Source organism: Athene cunicularia (assembly GCF_003259725.1).
Source record: "Athene cunicularia isolate RWA chromosome 2 unlocalized genomic scaffold, athCun1 chr2_part2, whole genome shotgun sequence".
In the NCBI taxonomy this organism is placed as follows: domain Eukaryota; kingdom Metazoa; phylum Chordata; class Aves; order Strigiformes; family Strigidae; genus Athene; species Athene cunicularia.
Window position 1 is genome coordinate 3,004,324 of NW_020799096.1, and position 24,533 is coordinate 3,028,856.

Below are 24,533 nucleotides of genomic sequence, written 5' to 3' on the forward strand. Positions count from 1 at the left end.
AGACAAGTAGCTGCTCACTCCTATTCTGCTCACACAGGCTCTGCAGGCCACGACCTGGCTATGAGCTTACAAGAGGTCCCAAGGAGCAATACCTGTACAAAAGTATCTCAGATCTGCAGCCCAGGACATCTTACTACATATGACAAGGCATGGGGCAGCCTGAGCTCTCTTGGGCAGTTCTGTTGATTCTTGACCAGTATTTGCAAAATAGATTTGAAGAAGCTGTCCCTAGAAGGCTAGGAGAGCTCTGGCACCCCTTGCAGGAGCAGTTCGCCTCCTCTCAGCTCATACGCTTACAACACAGTGCCAGTCAACGACGGCCCTGGGACTTCCTCCACTCCCACCTACTGCTTAGAGCAGAAAGTGCAAGCACATGCGGTACCAGAATCTGCCAGAGGTACTCAGTGAGAAAAGTAAGAAAACACATGCTGTGGCCAGTGGGATCTGAGCCTTATTCTGAGACAAGCAGTTAAGAAACATTAGAAGCATTGAAGAGGCTGTATAGGCAGAGCAGCAACCATGAACCCGCAGCCCAGTCTCCTAGAAAGAGGCAATTTTAACCCAAGCTGTGAATTGTCTTTGATAACAGAAATGGGAGAAGGCACACAAAAGAGAGCTCTTAAGAGAGGAAAGAGCCATCCAAGATTCAGCCCAACTTCTTCCTGTCTAGGCAGAGCAGCAAGGGACTTTTGACCAAGGGCAGGTAGGTGTGCCACAGGGAAATCCTGCTCTGGAAGGACTCTAAGATGGACCTCCCTCACAGCAGGGAGGTGAAGCCCATGGGGAGGCACAGTGCCCTGACAAATGTCCTTGAAAGTCACCATCTCCACGTAGGTCTGGAAAGAGCCTAACACCACCCTGGAGACAGGACAGCACCAAGCAACAGATCCTCTGCAGTCAGGACTTGGGCTGTCCCGAGCCTGCCTGAAAACAGGAAAGCTTCCGGTGCCCTGAAACACAAAATGAGTGGGAACCTGGTCTTATGTGTAAAAGGAAGTATTAGGATGTATTAGTACTAGGAAGTATTTCTTTGCAGAAGGGGTTGTTGGGCACTGGAATGGGCTGCCCAGGGCAGGGGTGGAGTCCCCATCCCTGGAGGGGTTGAAGAGTCGGGTTGACTCAGCACTGAGGGATCTGGTGGAGTTGAGAACGGTCAGTGTGAGGTTAATGGTTGGACTGGATGGTCTTCAAGGTCTTTTCCAACCGAGATCATTCTGTGATTCTATAAAAGAGGCCAGGCACTCTGTCCGGAGAAGTGAACGTCACCAGGGAGCTCCTCCTCAGGCTGCCCAGCTGATGAACGCTGTGCTGAACCACGTTCTGCTGCCATGTCCCAGGGAAGGGGAAATCACCGGGGACACAGAGAAGCAAAGCAATGTGCCACCTTGCCAGTGACTTTGGAACCTTTAACAGAGAGAGCTGCTGCAAACCACCGATTCAAGACTGCAAATGCTGTGATGAAGGAACAAATGCAGAAGCCTAAGGCTACCAAGTTGAAGAGAATTTGCTGAGACAGCTCAAGTTTAGGATCAGGCATAACAATGTGTGTACATTCTGTATTTAACTGATGCATAATGTGTGAAACATGTCAAAAAAAGAAAAAGAATCAACTTGTAAGGGAAGAGATGGCTGATGCTGCAACACAGAGAACCTGTTACCCAGAAAGGTGAGCCAGGCAAGGCTGCCAGGAGTCCAGAAACCCCTCTCAGGTAGTCTCCAGCCTAAGCTCTGCTTATTTCAGTAACCTTGTCAAGCATATTTATGAAGTTATGATTGTGGGAAGGATTCACTTCAGAAGAGGCTGTAGAGTTTGAGCTCCTGCCATAGCAGCTGGGACAAATTCTATGGATATTAGGTGATGGACACTGAAGCTCCTAGGAAATCTTGCTAAACTGTAGTTTACATTTTATATACGCACTGTAACCTTCTTTGTAGCTTTTGCCTGGCCAGAGTAATTTTCCTTAGCCCATAAGTTTGCCTAGTGTTGGACACAAGTCAAGGTTACTGTCCTTCTTGATCCACAAAGGACACAAGCATTTGAGCTTGCTGGTATTCCAGACACCCAAACCTCAGGAAAGGTCCTGGGGCTGAAGGATGTCTCACACCAAGCTACGAAGGCAATTGTGAGGGCTAGTGCCATCCTGTGAGTTTAGGAGCAGAGGAGAAATTCCCCCAAAGGCAGACAGCAATGCAGCCTCTGGCTACACAGGCAATCCTGAGCCACCACACCGCTCAGCTGAGGCAGACTGCTCCAAGACTTCAGTAGGGATCCAGGGACCCAGGACAAATCATTGGGATGGGGCAGAACCCTGACAGGTCTGGGCAAATACCTTATTTTTGCTCCTGGCAATTCCTTTGCTGATCAACACCACCTGTGGTCATTATCGAACTCTAAGAACACAGCGGAAGCTGAAAACAGTAAAACACACGTGGGACAAATCCTTCCTGTTAGAATTCCATGGGTGAATATTGTGAACTTCAAAGAATACTGATAGTGCCATAGGGTGCCCGAGCAGGGAGGAACTCAGCTAAAGTTAAGATGTAGGAACTTGTGACATAAAAAGGCATGAGGTAGAACAAGGAGCAAAGTTTGAGAAAAGCTCTGAAGAGTGCAAACAAATAGCAGCCACCAATTCATCGCCTGTGCAGGAACAGGGAAGAAGCCAGAGGAGCGTATGGGCCATGAAATGGCGGCATTTCCACAAGGAAACGCAAACACCCGATGCTTCAGCTGTCGAGACACACACACTGACTGAACTCTGCTGAAACATGCTGCGACAGGCAGGGAAGCGCTCGTCACCCAGCACAGGTGAGCTGCAGTTTGTGATTCATTTCACTTGCAAACTTTAATTTTCCACCTCTTTCATCTGCTCTCTTACTAAAGTCTTGGTAAATGCACTCCTCGGTGTGAGCAAAGGGCCCAAGCAGGACCGCAGGCCAAGGCCATCGGCGTGAAGCCGTGACACCCACGGAGCAGGGCCAGGCTTGCCTGGGCACCCAGGCAGCGCGGCGGGACCCAGCAGTGGCTCCCACGGCCCAGGGGACTACGCGCTTCACTCCACCAGCCTGCCAGGCTCAGTGTGGGGTGCCTGCGTTACCTCCTGCCAGCCGCTGGGAACGAGTCCCCTGGCAGAAAGACAACCTTCCATCCCACAGCAAACAGGCAACGTGACTCACCCCGCAGCCTGGGGTACTCCCAAAGGCATCTCAGAGTCCCTGAAGAAAGATGGAGAAAGGGGGAGCAACAGTAAGGAAATCAGATGGAATAACTCTGCAAATACTGAAAGCATCCACTGGCTTGAGAAAATCCCACACCATGCAGGTAAGGGACAGGCACCTGCCAAGAAGTCAAGGCCAAGCAGAGAAACGGGGCTCCCAAACACGTCACCCACTCGCCCAGCAACAGCAGGGCAGGACACAGGAGAGGAGAGCCTCAAGAGCTTTACTTAGGGGCTGCAGCATCCTGGGGGATCTGAGGTGTCTGTTCAAGCGGGGCAGATCCACAGCCCACAAGCAACTGGGACAGCCCAAGGGACAGACCTGGTGTCCCCAGGGGAGCATGCAGGACTCCTGGGACTGGCCCTGGCTCCTCCCTCCACACCAGAGAACCAGGGAGATGCTGAACGCAGTACTCGGTCACAGACCTGGCAAGCATGTCTGGTGCACTTGTGAGTGCTGGTGGAAAATCCTGACCACAGCTGAGCTGCCACTACAGCTCTCTTCCTCTCCACCTTGACGCCTCAGTGTCCTCTGAGGCATCAGGCACCACTGTGGAATAAAAGCAAAAAAACCCCCCAAACTCCCAAAGACAGAAATGAAACCAGGGCCTTCAGCTGTTTCAAGAACTGTTTCATAAAGAGGATCATCCACTATGCAAGGACACCAGAACACCTCACACAGCACCACTGTCCCGAAGCCCTGAATTTGGAAACGTGGCACAATCACGAAGGTTTGGAAACTGGCCACCACCTCACACCAGAAGAAAGTGCTCTGGACAGATGGGTGACAAAATCACCAGGGTCCTCTGGGGTCTCTCCTCTCCCAGTAATTGCAATGGAGTGGCTAGATTGTCAGAAGAACAGACAAGCAGTGGCCATTTCCAAAAAATTTCGTTTAGCTCAACGAGTAGCTCAAACGACTTCCAGAAAAGATGTCCCCAGGAGTAGGATGAGAGGCAGGGCTGGCTCCCAGCTCCTGCCTGTCATAACAAGCCTTTGTGGGATCACTTGTTCCTCTTTCCATAATACAAGTGCCTTCTTCACTGACAGCTCCAGAAGACAGCTATGTCCTTGCCCACATGGGCCAGGAGACCAGGCACTAAGCAGAACATCCTTCTCATCGCAGATGGCACCACCACCTATCTGGGTATGAATCTATGAAGGGAAGCAGACCTCAGCCATAGCTCAGAATCATAGAATGATCTCAGTTGGAAGAGACCTTGAAGATCATCCAGTCCAACCATTAACCTCACACTGACCGTTCTCAACTCCACCAGATCCCTCAGCGCTGGGTCAACCCAACTCTTCAACCCCTCCAGGGATGGGGACTCCACCCCTGCCCTGGGCAGCCCATTCCAACCCCCAACAACCCCTGCTGCAAAGAAATGCTTCCTAATAGCCAGTCTGACCCTGCCCTGGCGCAGCTTGAGGCCATTCCCTCTTGTTGTGTCACTTGTTCCTTTGTTCAAGAGACTCATCCCCAGGTCTCTGCACCCTCCTTTCAGGGAGCTGTAGAGGGCGATGACGTCTCCCCTCAGCCTCCTCTTCTCCAGACTAAACACCCCCAGTTCCCTCAGCCGCTCCCCATCAGACCTGTGCTCCAGACCCTGCACCAGCTCCGTTGCCCTTCTCTGGACACACTTGAGTCACTCAATATCCTTTTTGCAGTGAGGGGCCCAAAACTCAACACAGAAAAACAAACAAAAACAAAACTGAACTTCCCAACGGAAGGGAAGAGGGAGGATCCAGGAGCAAGGGAATGCTGCTGCTCACAGCCCTCAGAAAGGCACCCTGCTAAGGGGAACAAAACACCACCCAAGATGCCACAACTGCTTGGAATGGACAGAGCAACGCTGCCAGCACACATGGCCAGCAGCATCAGGCAGCACTTCTTGACACCCAAACCCGGGTGCCATTAGGACATAGTGGTGTACAGGCTCCCAGGGGCTCCTCCTGGCCACGCACTCAAGATGGAAATGCCAGTCCTGCTGCTCCCACAAGCAGTAAGTACTGAGAAGAAGAAGAGATCCTTCTGTCCCGAAGTGTTTGTGTCTTGCCTGTGTGCACCAACACCTAGCTGTAGTATGAAGCAAACAAAAGCTCCTAATTATATTATTTGTCTGGATTCTTTCCATCTCATCACCATGTTAAATTCTGTGTTCCCCAACCCTTCCTTGAGATCCTTCTCCCTGTGCCAGTTCCTGCTCTCTTACTTGCAAAGGCAAGTAAGAAACCTTGGCGAGAGCCCCATAGCCTCAGGTAGAAAAAGACAGAACACAGCACTACGCTGAAAAGACCTTGTCACTCGTTCATCCTTCCTGACAGTGTACAGCCTGTCCATCTCCTCCCAGAGCTGCCCCACTGGATATCTCAGTGCCAGGAGCAGAGGACATCTCCCAGGAGAGAGGGCACCATCCCCAGCCCCATGAGAGGCTCCAGCACTTCTGCATCTCAGCCCTGGAGAGAAGCACCCAGCAGGACTCTGGAACTGCCTGCTCCAGCTCAATCTTGTGTTAGGGACAGCTGCTCCAGCTTGTGGGGGAAACCACAATCTTTTGTGTGTAACCACCACTCCAACGCACTCCTGAGCAGCGATTCCGGGCTCTTGTGCATACCTGCTGATACCTGTCGGGTCACTGCACTCACTACTGGACGTGTGTCCTCTCGCATGGACAGCAAGCCTATACGCACCAGAGTGTATGGGCTGCTCTGCCCAGGTCCACATCAGAAACACCAGCAATCAGTGAATTGTGTCCCTCAAAGCCAGTTGGATTTTCTTAGAGGACAGTGGGAAGCAGTTCCAGAACCTCATTCCTGAGCCCAAGTGAGAATGGGGAGATATTTCACAGCATTTTATGATCACTCCTCAGTTCCATTACTTCACACTCTATTTTTTGGAGAAGTGCTTTTAGTAATGCAAGAGAGATGTGTAAACATCATGGCAGAGATTACTGCAGCAGGTCACTGGGAACCACAAGGGTTTGTGGTTGAGCCACAGAAGACCCACAGAACAGAAATTAACTTTGATCCTCGTTGCGGCATCCAGGTTTGCTGAGCAGAAGAGGGACACAGTGTCAGGCAGGCACAGAGCATGTACAGGAGAGGGAGGACAGAGGGAGGAACTCCAGAAGGACATGGCCTATCATCACTGCTGACACTGCTACAACCCAAGCAATCAATAAACATTTCTTGCTTAGAAAGGCCTCACAGTTAGCTGCAATTTCCTGTTAGCTGCATTATTTCCCTTTAACAGCTCTGGTTTCCCACCTGAGGTCTTCCCTACCTAGGTCCCTCTGGCAAAGCTCCAGGAGCACAGCAAGGTACCAAGAGGAAAGGTCCTGCCTCAGAGCCAAGGAGCCAGCATCCACCTCTACAGAGACGTCGGCTGCAAACCAGCCTGAAAGATAATCTGCAGGAAGGAAAGTAGGGAGGTTTCTGAGCAAACACCTCATGACATACAGTTAGAAACCTCTTCTGATGCCTAACTTTGCTTCCCCATGGCCAGTCTTAAACTCACCCCTTTTGTTTTAGCACCTTCTTTTCTTAAAAAGTTCTTTCCTTTCACACCTGTGTGTTTTGAAGATCAGGTCTGGACCATTTCAGCCTTCATTTTCCTCAGCTAAACAAGCCAAGTGATTAACTTCCTCTTGTGTTAGGATCTCTTTTCCCTCCCACCTGCTTTTTGCTGTTTCTACACCCATTTCAGTGCATACTTATTTACACGAGCAACTGGAATCAGACTGAGGAGTCTGGTATCCCCACTCCCCTCACACAGGGACTACATTTTTAGCTTCACTATAAACACCCTGCCCAGTACAGCAAGTGCTGTTAGTACATATTTATTAGGACCCTTTTCTCATACTCTGGACATTGACAAAAATATTAAACAAGTGTTCAGTTCCTCCCTATGGAACGCTGCCCTTGGCCATCTTCCACCCTGCTCCCCCTTTCAGTGCAAACTGCCTCTCCTTCCCAACCAGTCTCTGTTTGTAATTGGTCTGCTCATAAAATCTTCAAGTTACCAGAGACACTCACTGGCTGCCTCCTATTAAACTTCTCAAAAAGCACCCACACCCAGAGATACTGCGGGGCACGGTACGGCTGTGTATGCTTTGCAAGCAGCTGTGCTCACTCTGCTCATATCCAAAGCAAGTTCTGCTCAGAAAGCCCCGCAGCTTCACCAGGCAGCTCTGACTGTCAGCAGGGTATTCGTTTGCACACAGAAACTTCACCTGAACTTGCTGGTGTCCAAGTGACCTGAAGCACCAGGAAGCTGGCACGGGTCTCTGCAAAAATCTCTGCACAACTACTTGCAGTCCAGCTTCAGAAGCCTATACAGCCAGGCATAAATTTCATGGGAGTACTTAAAAATTCTTTAGGTAAGAGTCCAACCAGTGGCTGCAGACACCACTCAGGTTTCTACAGTAAAGATCTCCCCTGTGGTGGTGGACCAGAAGTCCTCCCAGGGCCTGAGAGGCTCAGATACACTCTGAGGTTCAAAGCTAATCCCCTTATAAAAAAGAAAGCGTCATCCTGGCGGAATTTCTTTTGCTAAACTTGCTTCACATTGTCTTTACATGCTCCTCTGAGTCCTTAGCTACTCTCTTACTCAAAAAACATTTCAAGCACTGCTCAGTGCTGAGGCAGCCAAGGGGCTCTCAGCTGCTCCAGCTACGCCATACCCCATCTTCCATAAACCCAGCTGCTACACTTGCTGTTCCTCAGTCTGGCAGCACCTTGCCAGACAGACAGATTTCCTTGCTACAGATCCTGTGATTTCATATGCCAGTTGCTTCAGAGCTGGAATCTGTTGGCTTGACTGCCCCTGAGGAGCAGAAGAGCCCAGTATCTCACCTTTCTCATCAGAGAGCCAGTTCAGCATTTATGTGGGTGCTGAAAACTACAGCAAAGCCCTAATGAAATTTGGTGGCTGCCTAATCTCCTTCACTAGCCACTCACCATAGCAGCCTGCTTGGCTTTCTGACCTGCCCCTCCTGCATCAGTTCTGCTCCTCCAGAGTCACAGAACAAACACCTCCAGCTTCACCATCTTCCCAAAAGCTAATGCTGTGCCAGAAGAACAGCACAGAGCCCTTCCTCTGGCAGAGGGGAGGAGAAACCTCCTCCTCTGTGCTGCTCCTTCAATTCACCACTGAATTCGCCCCTCCCCAAATACAGCCCCTAAGAAGCCCACCTGTACACGTGTGGAAGACCTTCCAGGGGAGCAGGACCATGTCCCCCCCAGGCTCACTTGCCCAGCCAGGCCCAGACATCCTTCTGCTCTGCCCAGGAGCTTCCCTGCAGACCGCTCACAGCTCTGCCATCATCTCTGGAGACCACGAGCCAGACCCAATGGCTTGGGCAAGTACCAAGCTGTTCTGGGCTATGGATGACAACCACTGTGCTCTTTCCAAGTGCTGCTCCAGGGCTGTAGCGCAAGTCTAAGGCTAGGCTAAATGCCCTGTGTATCGAGTGAACCGAGTGGGTGTGGAGAAGCATGTGGGGTCCCTGGCTTTCCCTGTTGCTGTTTCCCACCTGGTTGATGTGAACAGAAGGAATGGAGGCCGCAGAGACAGACGAATGGCTGGGTGAATTGGGCAGGGACTTGCAGGGGCCGATGGAAAGCTGCTGTTTCTTCCGTAGAGCCACCACCTTCTGAGCCACTGGAAGAAGGGAGAAAGGGACACGGTCAGAGTCCAGAAAGCAACTTTCTCCACCCATGGATTTCTAGAAGGGTTCAGTGAGACCCTTTCTCTGACTAATGCCAACATGTGAGGCTCAAACTGTGCCACCCTGTGTTAACAGGGAGGATTTCTGCAGAACACTCAAACTCGCAGTCCCCACTGCAACCCTGCTGCAAGGGACAGCATTTGCCTATGGCTGTTCCAGAAGGCAGCAGTGCAGGCTTCCCATGCTGAGCCCCCGAAGGCCACCCCCTTGGGTCTCACTCAGAGCATGTGGACACCAAGAAGCCATCCACAGCCCTGGGCTGCTACAGAAGAATCCCTGGGCAGACAGTCACATCTTGGGCACCCCTCAGAGCAGCTACAGGAGCCAGTTACTGAACTGAATAGCCTGGGCAATGCCATCTCCATCAGACTGGGGACCCTCATGATTTCCAGGTGCTAGAAAAACTAATGTGAGGAACAACTCTCCAAGTTTCTGTGACCTCATTGCCTGATGCCAACAGCCAAAAATTGCATTTCAGCCTTCCCAATCTCCTACCTTTTCTGGGAATAAACATCTTGAGCATGACAGCAAACAAGCTTGGCTGTTGGGGAATAAAACACATCACCATTCCTCATTTTCTCTTGCACACTGGCCAGGTCCCCCCCACCATCACAGGAGAAACCTTTCAGGTGAACATGACTGAAGGCACGGGGAACATCACACATCCAACCTGGCATGCCTCGTATTGCCATAAAGGAGCTGCCACATTCCCTTTCCAGAAAGACAGAAGATGTTGCACCACACATGTGGTATGACTGAACCCATTTGGAAAAGTCAGATGTCAACATTAACTGCAAAATCCTGCCACCTCACAGCCACAGTGTCACATCCCATACAGAGAGAGACAAAGTATTGGACCACAGCTGCTACCTGCTCACCTGATAAAGCCAGGAGGCCGTCCAGACTCCCAAGCTAAATATTAGTCCCATAAATAGAAGGAAGCCCTCCTACACTCACCAAACAGACTATATTAACCTGCTGGTTTTTCCTGCTCTCCTCCCCTCCACCCTCTCCTCTGACCAACTTCATCATTACCTGAATCACCTCTCCTTCAAACACTGGTCCGGCACATTGGGAGCCCAGGCACCCCAGGGGCCAGAAAGGATTCAGAAAAACTCCTCATCAACTGCTGTCCTGGGCAAAAGAGCCTGGCAGAGGCTCTACCTTGTCACTCACCCTGTAACACTAGTGGCAACAATGAAATTAATCATGAGGCCAGCTAGACCACACTGATTGCAGTAAAATCTCACCAACTCTTAAGCAAGGCATCTTGAGGTGGCCTTCGCAATTCTGCTTGCCAGGCAGAGGCTATTCCACTTCCTGAACATCAGCCAGACTTTTTCAAGGATAATTTCTGTCATCCCTTAAGCCAGTCTCTGGGATCATTTGCTTATCACGATTTCTTTGGTTGCCATATGCAGCTCTGTGATGTACAACCAACGAGCCCTGCCCTGTCCACAGAACCTCTGTCTGGATACATTGCTTGGCCTGTGTTTGCCACACATCACAGGCGGTGCTGCTGAGAGTACTAGCACTTGAGCATCACACAGTATTTTAAAGCGTACCACAGCACCCTGTCCTAGATGTTCTGGAGAAATCCCTCCACGGACACCACCAGGAATGGTCAGCTCTGGGAGGAGTATCTTGACAGAGAGGAAGAGCACATGAAGGTCCCCAGCAATGCACCAAGGACCCTATGGAAAACACCTTAGGGTGGGGAGGCACCTTATGGAGTTGCAGGACCTTGCACACACCCCTGCACACAAACTCTCAGTCTCTCCACTGAAATGCTCCTACCAAACCCTTCCTCAGAAGCATCAATCACTGTCCTGGAAGACATGGCAACGCTATTGATCACCTCGACAGCCAGGAACAAACTCACCCCCGAGCAGGAGGGGCACCCGCTGCTCAGCTGTTCCACTCAGGGTGCAGAAACCCAAACAACTGCCTAGGCAGGAGAGCCAGAACCACCCTTGGTCTTTCAAGCTGAAGTCCAAGTCTGCAGCCCAAGGACTGTGGGGGAACGATGGGAGAGCAGCAATATGGCCAGCATGTCAGCAGCAGGTTCTGGTGGCCATGAGAGGCTGCCTCACACCACAGGCTGTCCTCTCCGGTGGGCGGGCTGGTGGCAGGAGCGCTCACCCTGGACTTGCTGCAGAAGTGATGCTGGAGAAGTGACTTGCAGCATTGGGCAGCATGTCCCTCCTGTGCCCTTCCAGGATCGGGCCTGGGTCCTTCTTCAGGAACAATGCAGAGGTCATCACTGCCAAGGGGCTCTTGACAAGTTGCTCTCTAACCTCTGCCAGGTATAGAAATATCCTTAAAATGAGGTAACCCCACACCAATGGCTTCTTGCTATTGTCCTGGCATCCTCTCCACTCCACCACTCCAGAGCCAAGATATGTTCAGTGCCAGCCTCCCACCTCGCTGGGAGCTCTGCTGTTAGCGAGGGGACCACACCGACCCGACCCTCAGTGTGGGTTCACTCTTGGTGAAGTTCTGCAACTGCAGTTGGTGTCTGCCAGCCACTGGACACTGCAGTACGCAGCCCAGCCTGCGTCACTCTTCCTGCTTGTGCCAGGCTCCTCTCCTCGCGGTATCTGAAGCCACAGGCAGCCTGTCCCATCTTTTCACAGAAGCAGTTACTGTGACAACATCTGGTGCTGGAAGCAACTTGGAAAGGATGAGAGAAGTGCAGCTCCCACACAGCAAACAGTGTTTCCAAGGGGCATTTTGCCAGGCTGCATTTGAAAAACCAGCAAGAGAAAGTTACCCCTTTTCTGAATGCTATGCATCCTTTTCACAGTGACCTTCAGAAGCCTGACTGCCCAGAGAAAGCCCTCACCACTCTAAAAGATCCAACACAACTACAGTAGTATGTGGCCTAGATCCCTGCACAACATAACCACAAACAGCTTCGGCCCAAATACCCAGGAACTGCTCAAGGAATGGAGGAAGTGTCTCTGCTGCATCTGCCTGAGCAGGAAGGAGGGCACCACAAATGGTGGAGCCACCCAGTTCTTGAAGAACCTCAGAACAGTCAGTGAACGTGAAGATCTGTAGTTCTCCTTCTCAGAGCTTCTCCCCTGCACAGCAGCATGATGCGCAAACCATGGAGCATTTGCAGAGACAGCAGCTTGGGAAGAAAGAGTGCTAGCCTCAGTCTCCAACTGAGTACCAAGAGGACGGATGGTCGCTCCCACAAGCTGTCATGCTAGACCAGCATGACATTAACCTGCTGTCCAAAAAGGTCAGTGACTGCTTGTTTTTAGACAAGAGAGTGGCCTAAAAGGGCTCTCTGGGAACAGAGGTGCAGCTTATGCTCTGTACAGCATGGACAAGCAAGCAGACCTTGGCAATGAAAGCAAGGACCGCAGCTTAGTAAAGTCTTCCCATTGCTGCTGTGGAAAAACAACATCTCCTGCCTGCATGGGGCAGGTTTGCCATGATCTGAGTAAGATGAGGTCTGGCTGGAAAGTGAATCACCACACAGGGCGAGCTCCTCACACAATCCCTGACTGCCAGCACTCCACCAGATCCCAAGACAAATGCACTGGGGCACAGCAGCGCTCACTGGGAAAAGCAGCTTACCCACTCTGAAAACACCTCATCCTGTCAGGGCAGTTCACCTGGAACTGGATCCTGGAAGTCCATGAACAGCTCTCTGATGCCAATGATGTCTGGGGCCAGCGTGCTGGGCTCCGCTCTCCTCAGCTCCTCGCCAGCACCTCAGCAGCACCCGCATAGCACTGTGGTTGACCAGGCAGGTGAGAGCAGAGTACCTGGGATTTACTCCAGCTCTCCTACTAGATGGTGGGTCCCTCTGCTCCATCTGCAACCCCCAATTATGGCACTGCTTCCTCCAGAGCTCCCAGCAGCACACTCGGCCAGGGCGTGGATACCAGCAAAACTGCGCCAGCCGGCATGTGGCCTGGCATGCAGAGGCAGCTTGCTGCAGGAAATGCCCAGGAAACCACAGCAACGCAGACAGCTCCTGCATACACAGACTCAGAGACCAGAGGGATCTCTTTGTTTTCCAGGCTGACCTATGTATCCCACCAGCCAATAAACTTCACCCAGCCTACGCTGCACCAGCCATCCAGGTATGCAGCAAGTGTCTTCCACAAAGGGACTTGGTCTGGATTTGGTGAAAGTACAAGAGATGCAGAATACAGCACTTTCCTGTGCATTCCTTCCAACAGCTAATGAAAAGAGAGCTACTAAAAAAAAGTAGCAAGGTTTCCTCAAAATTTTTATTTTACTTAACTTTTTACTTAACACTTAGTAAGGATTAGTAAGGATTCTTTAAAATCTGATTTCGACTGGCTTTGTCTTAGTATCTGTGATTTTGTCCCCATGTAGAGACACTTATATTTTAGGTATGTGAGATGCTTATGTTTTAGTCAAGTCACCCCTCAATCATCTTTGATTTATTAAATGGATAAGCTCTTTTAGTCTCTCACTATAAGGTATTTTTTCCAGCCTTTGATTGAGTTTTACAGTTGAGGGGTTTTTTTTAATCTTATGATTTCTCTGGGTCTTTTTGACACCTGAGTTTGACAGCACCCAGCAATGGTCCTCCTGCTGCCCTGTACAAGAAGCAGAGGCCCTGTACAAGAAACAAGGCAAGAATCCACCCCGACTTCCACTCAGTGCTCTCCTGCTTACTCGCCCAGGGACAGCGTCAGCCCTCCTGGCAAGGCGGCCCATGCTCCTTGCTCCAGACAGCATCAGCATTTGCCCAGACTGACAGAGTTTTTGATTGAATAGTCTCTGATTCCCACACTCCTTGAGGTTTTCTGGATTTCCTCAGCCTCACTGCTCCTCACACAGACAAAACTGCTCCCTTGCATCCTTCCTGACCACACATACAGCCATGAGTAAGTCCAGACCAAAGATGAAGCACGGCACTTTGCAGGTGCTCACCCCTGAGCCTTATGCAGCAGCTCAAGGTCTCCCACCAAGCTTTGCTAAGCAGCACTGGTGCTAGAAGCTGAGTCCCAGTCTCACATGAGTGCTTTCATCTCACACATCGCACTGCTGAAAGTTGTGCTGTCTATGATCCCAGGGTCAACAAAGAGAAAAAAAATAACCACAGAGCACAATTCATTCCACCTTGAGACAAAAAAATCGAGAAGCAGCCTAGTAAACAGCAGCACCTTATTCTGCCGTGCCTCCCCAGTCCATTCCCAAACCCATCAGCTGCTAATCCTCAGCATAACATCCTTCGGAGAAGGGACACAGCAGAACCGATTTGAAGGAAGAAGCTGAACGAATCCGGTGACACAGTGCTAAATGCTTTCCAGAAGCTGGGATCAGCTGTGCACACAGTCCACCTGCTGCTGCTCTCTCCAGACGTGCCCTGCAAACTGCCAAGTCGGTTTAGCAGATCCTCCCCTTCCAGGTCTGCTGCAGTAGTCACTATCCTCAACTATTCCCAGCTGTTGCTCCCCACCATTCCTCCGTTACTCAGGAGGAGGAGAAAGAAGGGGAGACTTACAAACAACTCACGCAACAGAGTCGCCCCAGTTTCTCCAGGAATACTGAACCCACGCAGAGGCTGTGGAATGCTGAGGGGTTCCCTGCCTGGGCCAGTTTGGAAGGTTGCTCTTGGGGATGCCTTCTCAGACGGGGACCAGCAGCTGGAGAGGAAACATCTCTACATGCTTCAGCATCAGAAAAGCAGAACTCTGTGACCCTCAGCCCCATAACAGGAGATTACTGGAAGGTCACAGAGTAATGCAGGGGAAGGAAGATCACCAGCTCCAGCTTAGAAGATGAAGGAGGCACTTGAAGCTGATGACAGGCTCAGTCCTGCGTCTTGCCCTCAGCCCATCACATTGTGCTGCAAGGAACTAAATGGATTTTTGCCTTCAGGCAGTCCTGCTGCACTGTGATTTCCAAACTTTCTTCCAGGCACCCATTCCACTTGAAAACACTAACAGCACAGCTCTCCTCTCCAAAAGCAACTCTGTCCTGCCTGACCACTCTGCTCTGTGCAGACACATTAAACACAGATCCCCTGCTGCACTCCAGGTCGAGAAAGTGGACAGGGGAATATGCACTCCCATTAAAGGGGAGGGTCCCAGTTGATTTCAACAGACTACAAACTCCTAGGACATGGTGTAGGTTCCTTCTTCCACCTACAGCATCCCTGTCACGCAGACCCCTCTCCCAGTCTGAGCTGAAACGCTCACACACTGTTCCCGTGAGGAACAGCTGCCCCATTTGGCCACTCCGTTCCTGCTCCCCCACCTCCAGCACCCAAACGTTCTTCTGTGCTTCCTCCACGACAGGCAATCAAAACTGTCTCTGCAGCCTCCCGACTCCTCTGCAGGCTCATGTAACCGCTGTGCTGTGCAGGCCCGCCATGGGCACAAAACCATCCCCTGCAGCCTCTCTGCTCCCTGGAACACTCCCCTCCAAGGAAGGCAGGAAAAAGGCACTGCCCAGCCCTGCTCTGCGGTCCCTCATGCACATCCACATGCCACACACAAGAATCCTTCCACACCAGGCCAGGTCTCTGTCTGTAAAGCAACGGCACAGCACTCAAACGTGTGCCTAACTGCCTTGGCCTCACGCTGTTCTAACTGAGCCAGCGGTCTAGGTAGTGTAAACCCCTTTTGCTGCCCTATCTCGCCCAAACACCCTCCACTGGCTGCTGTTACCATCCTGGAAGACTCTCTCCACGTTCAGTCCGTAGGTGGCACAGGTCTCGTAGTACGTGCAGCGCTTCAAATCGTTGGAAAGCTTCCGCGCCCGAGAATCGTCAATGACCCGGGGGTTCGTGGCGCTGATGGCATCTGGAAACCAAAGGGAGAGAAGGTTACAAAGTAAGCGTCTGTGTTCCATCTATCCACATGTCCCAGGGCATGCTCCTGGCCTCCCTTCTTCCCTTCACACACTGAGATAGCCACCTTCATACTACACCCTCTCTCCTATAAATGCCTTAGATCACCAAGTCCCACGTTTGCGGAAAAATTGATTTGTTAAACAAGCCTTTTTAAATTAAGCAGTTTTAAAATGAACCTTACACAACTCTCCTAACTATCCAGCCACCGATGTTTCTGAAGACAGAGGGCAGAAACCAGTGGGAGGTGTGTCTGGCAAGGCAAGGCAGCCTCAGCTGCAACGTAAAATTGATTAGCCAGTCTCAATCATTTTAGGTCTCACAGCCATACTCTACATATTAAAGAATCAAAACGGAGAAATCATCCTCAGTTAACTGGGAAAGATGTCTCTGCTAGGATGTACTCACAGTTGAGGCCTTGGTGGACAACATTAAAAAAAAAGGCTTAATTTGTATCCCAGATGGCTGCCTTCCCAAGAGGAATCAGACCCCTTGAAGACATGCCAGGGACAAGCAGAGGCTGCAGATGAACCCTCTCAAGAGACAAAGGAGCACTGGGACTCACACAGTTAAGTCCTCCTTGAACTCTCCAGTAGGTTGTGTGACCATCCCAAGGCTGTGACCTCACCTGGCTCTAAGTCTGGGCCAACAACCATCACTGGCCCCTCTGCCAATCTTCCCTGCTCCTAAGCCTCCACAGCATGGGCCTGCAACCCCACCTCAGGCCTGAACCAAGATCACTCAGTCCTAAAATGAATTCCACAGTCTTTAAATATCCAGAGTTTAACAACTTTGTTCTACTCAATCTGGGGTGCAGAGCAGACACCCCTGTGACTCTCCTCCCGCTGTCACCACCTGTCTTCCCAGCCTCAGAGTTTATTCCTGGCCAGGAACGGGCTGCACTGCTCAGGAATTGGGTCCTGGCAAGACATTTTTTTCCTTGCATCTTCCACCCTCCTGCTCCTGCTCCCTGCTGTCACCCTTACAGTCAGACAACTTCTGCAGCCCCAGGCTACCTCCTGCCTGCACTTCACCATCTACGGGCAGGAAGGACACTTATTTCTTTAGAAGCAATGCTCTCGTTGCTGCCCCTCCCCAGGAACTCACAGCAAGGCTTTTGGAGACCAGGCTGCCTCCGACACATGTTGTGCCAGGCAGGAATCTGACTCAAGGGCTGCCCTCTCTCCCGACAGCCCCTCTCCATCGGCAGCTCCTTGCCCAGGCACTCCTGGGGTGCCCAGACGGAGCTCCAGGCGCTGCATCTCCTGTCTTCTCTGCTGCCTGCACCCAACAGCAGCCTCAGCTGTGGTTGTGACCCTTACAGCCTCCATCCCAGCCCCCAGACCTGCAGGGGAGAGGAGGGAGAGGGCAGTTCTGGGTTGCTGCTGCTCTTCCCCACATCCAGGTGCACTGGCAGCACCTCAGGGGAGACAGTGCTCCACAGCTCAGGCCTCTCCTCGGGGTGCTGAAAGCAAGTTGCCACCCCCCAAAACCTTGCCTGCTGCAGCTCACCCCCAGAGGATGAAGGGCAAGGCACCAGCAGAAAATCCTCCCGGCACCCAGGCCCTGACTCCTGCCTGCACCCAGCTGCTGCAGGCAGAACGGAAGAAGGCAGGCAACGCCAGAGGGTTTGGGCATTTTGAAGAGGAGAGTGGCTCCTAGAAATAAGGCATCTCTGCAGAAAAGCTGAGATGGTCTGAGAAGGAATTACTCCACTCCTCCAGGGCCGCAGATCCTCAGCATCATTCCGTGCCACAGACAGCTTACAGGCTGGGATCCCTGACACACTGGCAGGGCTAGCACCCCGCATTCTCTTGCCAGTGTGGACACATCACCGGCACTCCTGACCAAGGCAGGGAGGAAGCCCGGCCACCCCGCGCTCACCCTGCGTGCCCACCAGCACCATCGGCACCTCCGCTGTGTTCCGGTAGCTGCAGAGCCGCAGGTAGTAGTTGTAGACTGTCTGGAAGCTGATCTCGTCCTCCAGGCTGAACACAAACACCACAGCATCGACCCAGGCAGCAAACTGAGGGAGATACACCAGCTGTTACAGCCCAGACAAGCATCCCGGAGCCCCATGCCCAGCAAGGGCAGCCCCATGGCACGTGGAGCGCTGAGGCTGGTCTCAGCCCAGTGCATGCCCCAGGCCGTGCGGAACAAGCTCCCCAGCACCACGGGGAGGTCCTGGGGATGGCTCCTTCTCAGGCCTCACAGTCTTCATGTTCTCCCACAACCAGGCTCCCGAGAGGCAGCTGGGTCAGAGCCCTCCAATCTCTCTGGCAGGATGGGGTGGGAAGGGACCGCAGGAGGTACGGGCCTCCTACCTGAAGTTCGGGGGGACCCCCTTCATCTCGGATCAGCAGCAAGTAACTCTGACCATCCACTACGATCTCCTTCTTAAATCTGCCACCTTGGGAAGAGAGCAAAGCAGCAGGTCAGGTGTGTGGCAGGCAGCAAGCAGAGGAAACCCCTAATGGAGGTCAAGGGAGGCTGCAGAGCCCTGCGGCAGTGGCGGATGAGTACAGAGACAGGGGTCGCCTTTGAAGCCAGGGAGACCACCCCCTGGAGCCCTGGGAACCAGACCTTACCCTCTGGAGACTCCTCCTGCACGTAGGTGCCAGTCAGGTAGCGGTGCACAAGGGCCGACTTGCCACTGGACAGGTTCCCCACAATGCCCTGAAACAGAGGCGCATGTCACCCACCGCCCGCATGTTTCCCTTGACATGAAGCTGCCCCTGCGAGGCCACAGCACCGGTTACTGGCAGCGGAGACAGTCACGGGAGGGCACAGGGGATGGCACAACCCAGCTGGTACTCGGTGAGAAGCCTGGAGGCATTCACTGGTCTCCGTCAGGCAAACAGCAGCAGGTACTGGGGCACAGCTGCCCAGACGGAGGGCAGTGAGAACCCTTGCTCTACCCCAAACAGGCGCAACCCCATCGTTAGCTCTTCCCACAGCCCTCCTGCTCCTCAGGGGGATACCTCCCAAGCCACAGTCAACTCAGAAGGAGAAAAAAAAACCCCTCTTTTCCCAGCCCATGCACCCCAAATTTGGGGGTATTACAGCTCTCAACAGCACCTGCCACATGAGGATGAGAGCAGAGACTGGCCACGCGTTTGGTACAGCTGCTGCTTCCGACACCAGCAGCAAGGCAGAGCACCTGCTCCTTGCTGCAGCAGCGACGCTGCTATAGTGGAGTGCACATTTCCCGGCGGAGCTGGCTGTGCTGCCCACGCAGAAAGACACCCAGCACCAATTCTAAACTGAGTTGAAAAATAAAGATACTTAGCACTGATTTTTAACTGGGTTGAAACGTGCTAGGCTGAGGGGTCTGTCAGTTTTGGAACATGCTAAAAATTTGCAACAAAACAAATGTAGCTGTCCCAGGATGGGTCAGCCAGAAAACCCAGTTTTCCCTAATGTAATCATTTTCCTGCAGGTTTAAAAACCTCCAGGGCTTGCAAGTGGCCCTGCCTGCTGATGGGAGGGCAGTCCTGGAGTAAAGGGGCATCTTCTGCCATCCTGGCAAAAAAACTAGTTCCAACTGGTGAGCTTACATCCCAGCTATCCTCCACATCCACCAGGACGACGCGGCTTGTGGAGCAGGCTCGTGCAGTACTGAGCATCCCACTCTGTACCCCTCCAGCCTCAGCTGTGCATTGCTCTGGCAGAGCTGGAGTAGAAATGCCAGCGCGATGCAGAGGTGCCTCTCACCCACAGCGTGCTCTTCTACCTCCTCCCCATGCCCCAGGAGCCAGAAACACCATTTCTAACCCACTTCTTACCCAGGCTTGTTCACCTCCAAACTCTGGCTAGTAAAGAAGGTGGGCAAGCTCTTACCACACTTTTGAAGGCATCCGCCTTCTCCATCCTCAAGATTAATCAGGATGCACTGTGGGGACTTGCTGTTTCACCGGGATTTAAGATGTCTGGCACATCTACCAGACAGAAGACATCCCTGTGCAGGCCTCCCAACAGAGACACTGCACTTCTGGAAAATCCAAAATCCCCTGCACGTTCACAGCTGCTTCACAGCAAACGCACAGGGATACCAAAGCCTTTGGCAGAGCGCTGCTGACCTCACACCCTTCCTAAACCCACCACTGGACCAGTCCACGAGATTCACTGGACATGTGCTGAGTACTCGCACTGGCTGGAAATGCCAGAGTCTCCGTGGAGGTGCTTGCACAGACCCACTGAGTGTTATTTCTGCACAGGGAGTGCCAGGCAGAAGTACGGTAACTTTGCAACGAAAATTTCAAGCAGGCACACAGCACTGAAAAGCGTTCATGAAAACAGCATGTATCCACAGGGCCCAGCCCCACTGCAGCCACCCTGCACTGCACCCCCGACACCGTCTGTGCAACGGTGGAGCAAAAGGAATTGAGAAGCGGCGATCCAGCCCAACGCTCGTTTGCAGCACTGTTTTCCAATCTGCGTGTCTGCAGTACAGCCGCACACACAGCCCCACCAGCACCGAAAGACGTGTGGGATGAGGAGACAGAAGAGGCTGGAAACATTAAAGCTGCCTCTGCCATCAAAGAAAAGTTTATGGTGGATCTTTTCCAGGCAAAGGGAAGAGCTCGGTGAGTGAGTCACCACCAGGCAGGTTCTCCAGCTATCAGCTGGGTGCTCGAAAGCTCCCGCTGCACCGGGTCTTGCCCCAGGCTGCCTACACACTCCTGGTGGGAGGCAAAGAGGCAGCAGCCCCACAGCAGCAACCATTCAGCAGAAAACCTGTCTGGTCCGCTGGCACCTTTTGTGCCCACGCCACACAGAGCCAGCGAGCAGCGGGACCGGGGCAACCAGGAGCCCAGGACTAGGAAGTGCAGATCAACGTGCTCCCATGGGCATGCCCAGGCCGAACGCATCGCTGCCAGGCCTGTCACCCACAACGATAATTACAAATCATACGCAGCGCGTTTAGACAGATGAAAACATGTACCAGACTGCAAACCTCACAGGTAATGCACACGTGCTTCTGGAGCCAAGCGATCTACCGCGACGTAAGGACTACACGAACACTGTGGCCTGTGTTCCGAACGAAGGTGACACTCTGTCACGCTCTGGCTGAGCCCTCCCCACTGCTGCCGTGCTTCGATGGTGGCGTGAGCAGTCTGGGATATAAAAAGGTGGAGACACAGAAAAAAACTGTGGAGTCCAGTGTGCGGAGCGGGCAGCTCAGCTCTGTGCCCAGGCTAGCCGCAGCTCTGGTCTCTGGAGAAAAGGCAAAACAGAGCGGCTCCCCAAGGCCGCCTGGCAGCTAGAGATTCAACACTTCAATAATATTTAGCTCTCTAAAATTTGGATGGAGGCCGCATTTTGTTTGCATCCAACCAAAATCCTGACCTACGCCTTGTTGAAATACGCTTCTGCTTTGTATCATCCTCATCTGGGGCTGTAAACCAGGTCGCACAGTACCGGCAGTCTTGGGGAACACAACCTCTTAGGGGCAGAAAACCGAAATCAAAGGTTGTGTGTAGGCATCATGGAAAACTCTGTCTCAATACTGGGAGCACGAGGGCCTGCAGTCTGTCTCTGTGCTGGCCAGAGAAGGGCTGGTATTGCCCAGTGTTGGGTCTGGGGGACAAGTCCCTGCCACAGGCATCATTTTTGTTTTTCCCGCAGGGAAGGCAAGGTTTGCAGAAACTGCTGCCTTCTCCCAGACAGACTCCTCTCAGCCTGTAGCAGATGGAGGAAGCTCCAGGATAAAACTGAGGTGGGAAAAACTACTGAGCATAACTTAAATACATCAAGCTATTAAAAAACCTTACAGAAAGTACACTGACCGCTTGTGGTGCAAATGGGAACAGGAGCAGGGAAGAAAGCAGTAAGATCCTTACCTCCTGCAGGAGGGGTAAGGGAAACAGTTCACTGACACAGAAGGAGGGACATGGCCTGATGTCAAACCTTTATGTGTCATGAAACAGAAGCCCCCCCCCACCAAGTGTGTGGCTTTCCTTACAAGCAGAATTATGAATCTTGATTCACAGGGACAAGGATTGGCAGATCAGAGACAAGAGTGGGTGCTTCGTGCAAGCCTCTCCCATCACAGTGTGTTCTGCCATTTTTCAAGACACTGCCTTTGCCCTGCCAAAAGACTAGGATGCCTTTTGGTTTCAGACACATTTTTCACTGGGGCTTGTGGTGCACTCAGTGAAGCATCGCAGCAGCAGGACCGAGGACCAAAGACCAATCTCTGCAGAGACCTGGGGAGAAGAGCTGGGCCTAGCAACAGCCAGGGACAGCAAGACAGGAGCCGAGGGCAAAGCAGCACTGTGGCACTGGCACATCCCCAGGGCAGCCAGGGCCACAGCAGCACCGAGCAGGACAGACACCTCAGACACACACCTGAAAGCTCAGGACCTGCCCGGCTTTCCTCATCCTCACTGACTGCCAGCCCAGACCCAGCAGTGTGCCCAGATGGCCAAGAAGGCCAGTAGTATCCTGGCTTGGATCAGAAATAGCGTGGCCAGCAGGGACAGGGAAGGGATCTGACCCCTGTACTCGGCACTGGTGAGGCCGCACCTCGATGACTTGTGTTCAGTTTTGGGCCCCTCACTAAGAAAAGGACATTGAATGACTCGAGCGTGTCCAGAGAAGGGCAACGGAGCTGGTACAGGGTCTGGAGCACAGGTCTGATGGGGAGCGGCTGAGAGAACTGGGGAGGTTTAGTCTGGTGAAGAGGAGGCTGAGGGGAGACCTCATCGCCCTTTACAGCTCCCTGAAAGGAGGGTGCAGAGACCTGGGGATGAGTCTCTTGAACCAAGGAAAAAGCAACAGGACAAGAGGGAATGGCCTCAAGCTGCACCAGGGCAGGGTTAGACTGGCTATTAGAAAGTATTTCTTTGCAGAAGGGGTTGTTGGGGGTTGGAACAGGCTGCCCAGGGCAGGGGGGGAGTCCCCATCCCTGGAGGGGTTGAAGAGTTGGGTTGACCCAGCGCTGAGGGATCTGGTGGAGTTGAGAACGGTCAGTGCGAGGTTAACGGTTGGACTGTTTGATCCAAACTAGATCATTCTGTGATTCTGTGGAGCAGCTCTGCCACCACGCGATATCATTCCCTTCACAGCTGCAGAAAGAAGAAATCCCAGACGACCACCCCAACACCTAGAGGTCTGTCTGCCTAAGCACAGGGTACCCCCAAGTTGGCTGTTGCAACCTAACCCCAGAGATGTGACAGAAAGGGCTTCAGGCCAGCAAGGCCAGGACTGAACCAGGACTCTGGAAGGCCTCCAGGCTTTTAGGAAGAGTTGCATCAGCCAGATGAAACCCCGGAGCAACAGAGATCCCTGGAGGTCATGGAAAACATGGGAAAAGGTTTGTGTTAACTGAGGAAGAACTAAAAGCTTTAGGTTTGTTTAGCTTGCAGCGCTGTTCCGCAGCCTGCAGATTGTTAAAATGTCAGAAGGCAATACACAGAATAGCTGCAAGAATATTTTCAAACACACATTTTACTAGCCAAACAAAGAAATTAATATTCAAAGTTTGTTTTAATTTTTACTTAACTGCAGGTAAGAAAAATGTGGCATCATGGTATTGGTATGTTTTGCAAAAAGTCTTCTTGTTTCTCAGATTAAGATTGAAAAAAACCAATCTTGAAAGGGCTGAAGGGAGACACACCAATAGTCTTCAATTGAGTTACGGGCTGCCACGGAGAGCACAAGAGCAGCGGAACAGTGAAACGGATGGCCGAGGTCCCTGAGAACAGCCAGCCAGACACTCGGAAGCGTCTGCGGCATCCTGCCTGCCCCGACATCCCTTCCAGTGCCACCCCAGTGCTCGCAGCACAGCTGCTGAGGGTGCCTTTCCGTGAACGCCCCAACCAGCCCACGAGCTCATTGCCACCACCAAGAAAGTCCCACTTTGTCACTCACCCCAGGAGTGGCTTCTGCTCCTCGTGCTCACCAGCCAGCTCGGCTTGAGCTGAATACCCTGTGTCCTCCTGCACCACTGACACGCACTGGTTCACAACTGCCCCAGCAAGCCGGTGCACAGCCATCAGTGACAGCAGGCTACGGGAAACATCTTCTGTCTCAGAGGTGATGAAGCCTGGTAACAGTGTGCCCTGGGAAACCTGCCCTGCGCCTACAACTAGAGGAGCTTCATCCCCTCTGTTTGGCTGAACAAAGCCAGAAGGGACAGGTCTTTTTGACCTTCACATCCAAGTGCTATGACAGCATAGCCCTGGCCTTCCCCCAGCATGTTGTCAGCCCCAGCTTCTCTCTCCCCTCCATGAGGCTGAAGCCCCTATACATTTCTAGCCAGTCACATTAAAAGAACGGGTTTTCTTGGGGATTTGGAAAAGCACCAGAGACCCAGGGGTATTGGAGGCACAAGCCACGAGTACTCACCACCTTCAGCTCAGGCACCGAGCGACTCAGGGTCCATTCCTGGCTGTTCACAAACGAATCTGCAGAACAGAGAGAAGAAATCATCAGTCACCATGGTGTCCCTCGAGATTCTAACAAGGATCCTGCCACACGATTCCTGCTCCCTCCAGGCAGGAGATTTATGGCTCTTCCCTCCCTTTCACCTCATCTAAAGAGACACAAAGCTGCAGGAGGGCATGACACTGCCCATGCCCAGGTCTGCAGCCAGAGCTCCAGATAGGAAGAAGCGGTTGAGCTGAGGGCAGCAAAGCAGCACAGAGCCCACACAGTGCAGGCTGGAGACCCTCCTTCCTGCCCTGACAAAATGCCCTACAGCAATCCCCACATGTAAGCACCACAGACTAG

General features: G+C 52.5%; 1 protein-coding gene across 1 annotated transcript in view; it reads right to left on the minus strand.

Moving 5' to 3' along the window:
• The window catches only part of AGAP3 (ArfGAP with GTPase domain, ankyrin repeat and PH domain 3), a 92,928-nt gene extending 68,720 nt beyond the window's left edge, over positions 1-24,208 (minus strand). Inside the window, exons 1-6 of the mRNA XM_026843832.1 lie at positions 24,150-24,208; positions 18,386-18,473; positions 18,122-18,207; positions 17,682-17,823; positions 15,616-15,750; positions 8,753-8,880 (exon numbers count right to left, since the gene is read on the minus strand). Coding sequence (XP_026699633.1) covers positions 8,753-8,880; positions 15,616-15,750; positions 17,682-17,703 — 285 coding nt within the window. The 5' untranslated portion in view covers positions 17,704-17,823; positions 18,122-18,207; positions 18,386-18,473; positions 24,150-24,208. The remainder of the gene's footprint in view (positions 1-8,752; positions 8,881-15,615; positions 15,751-17,681; positions 17,824-18,121; positions 18,208-18,385; positions 18,474-24,149) is intronic.
• Positions 24,209-24,533: the final 325 nt, after the last annotated feature.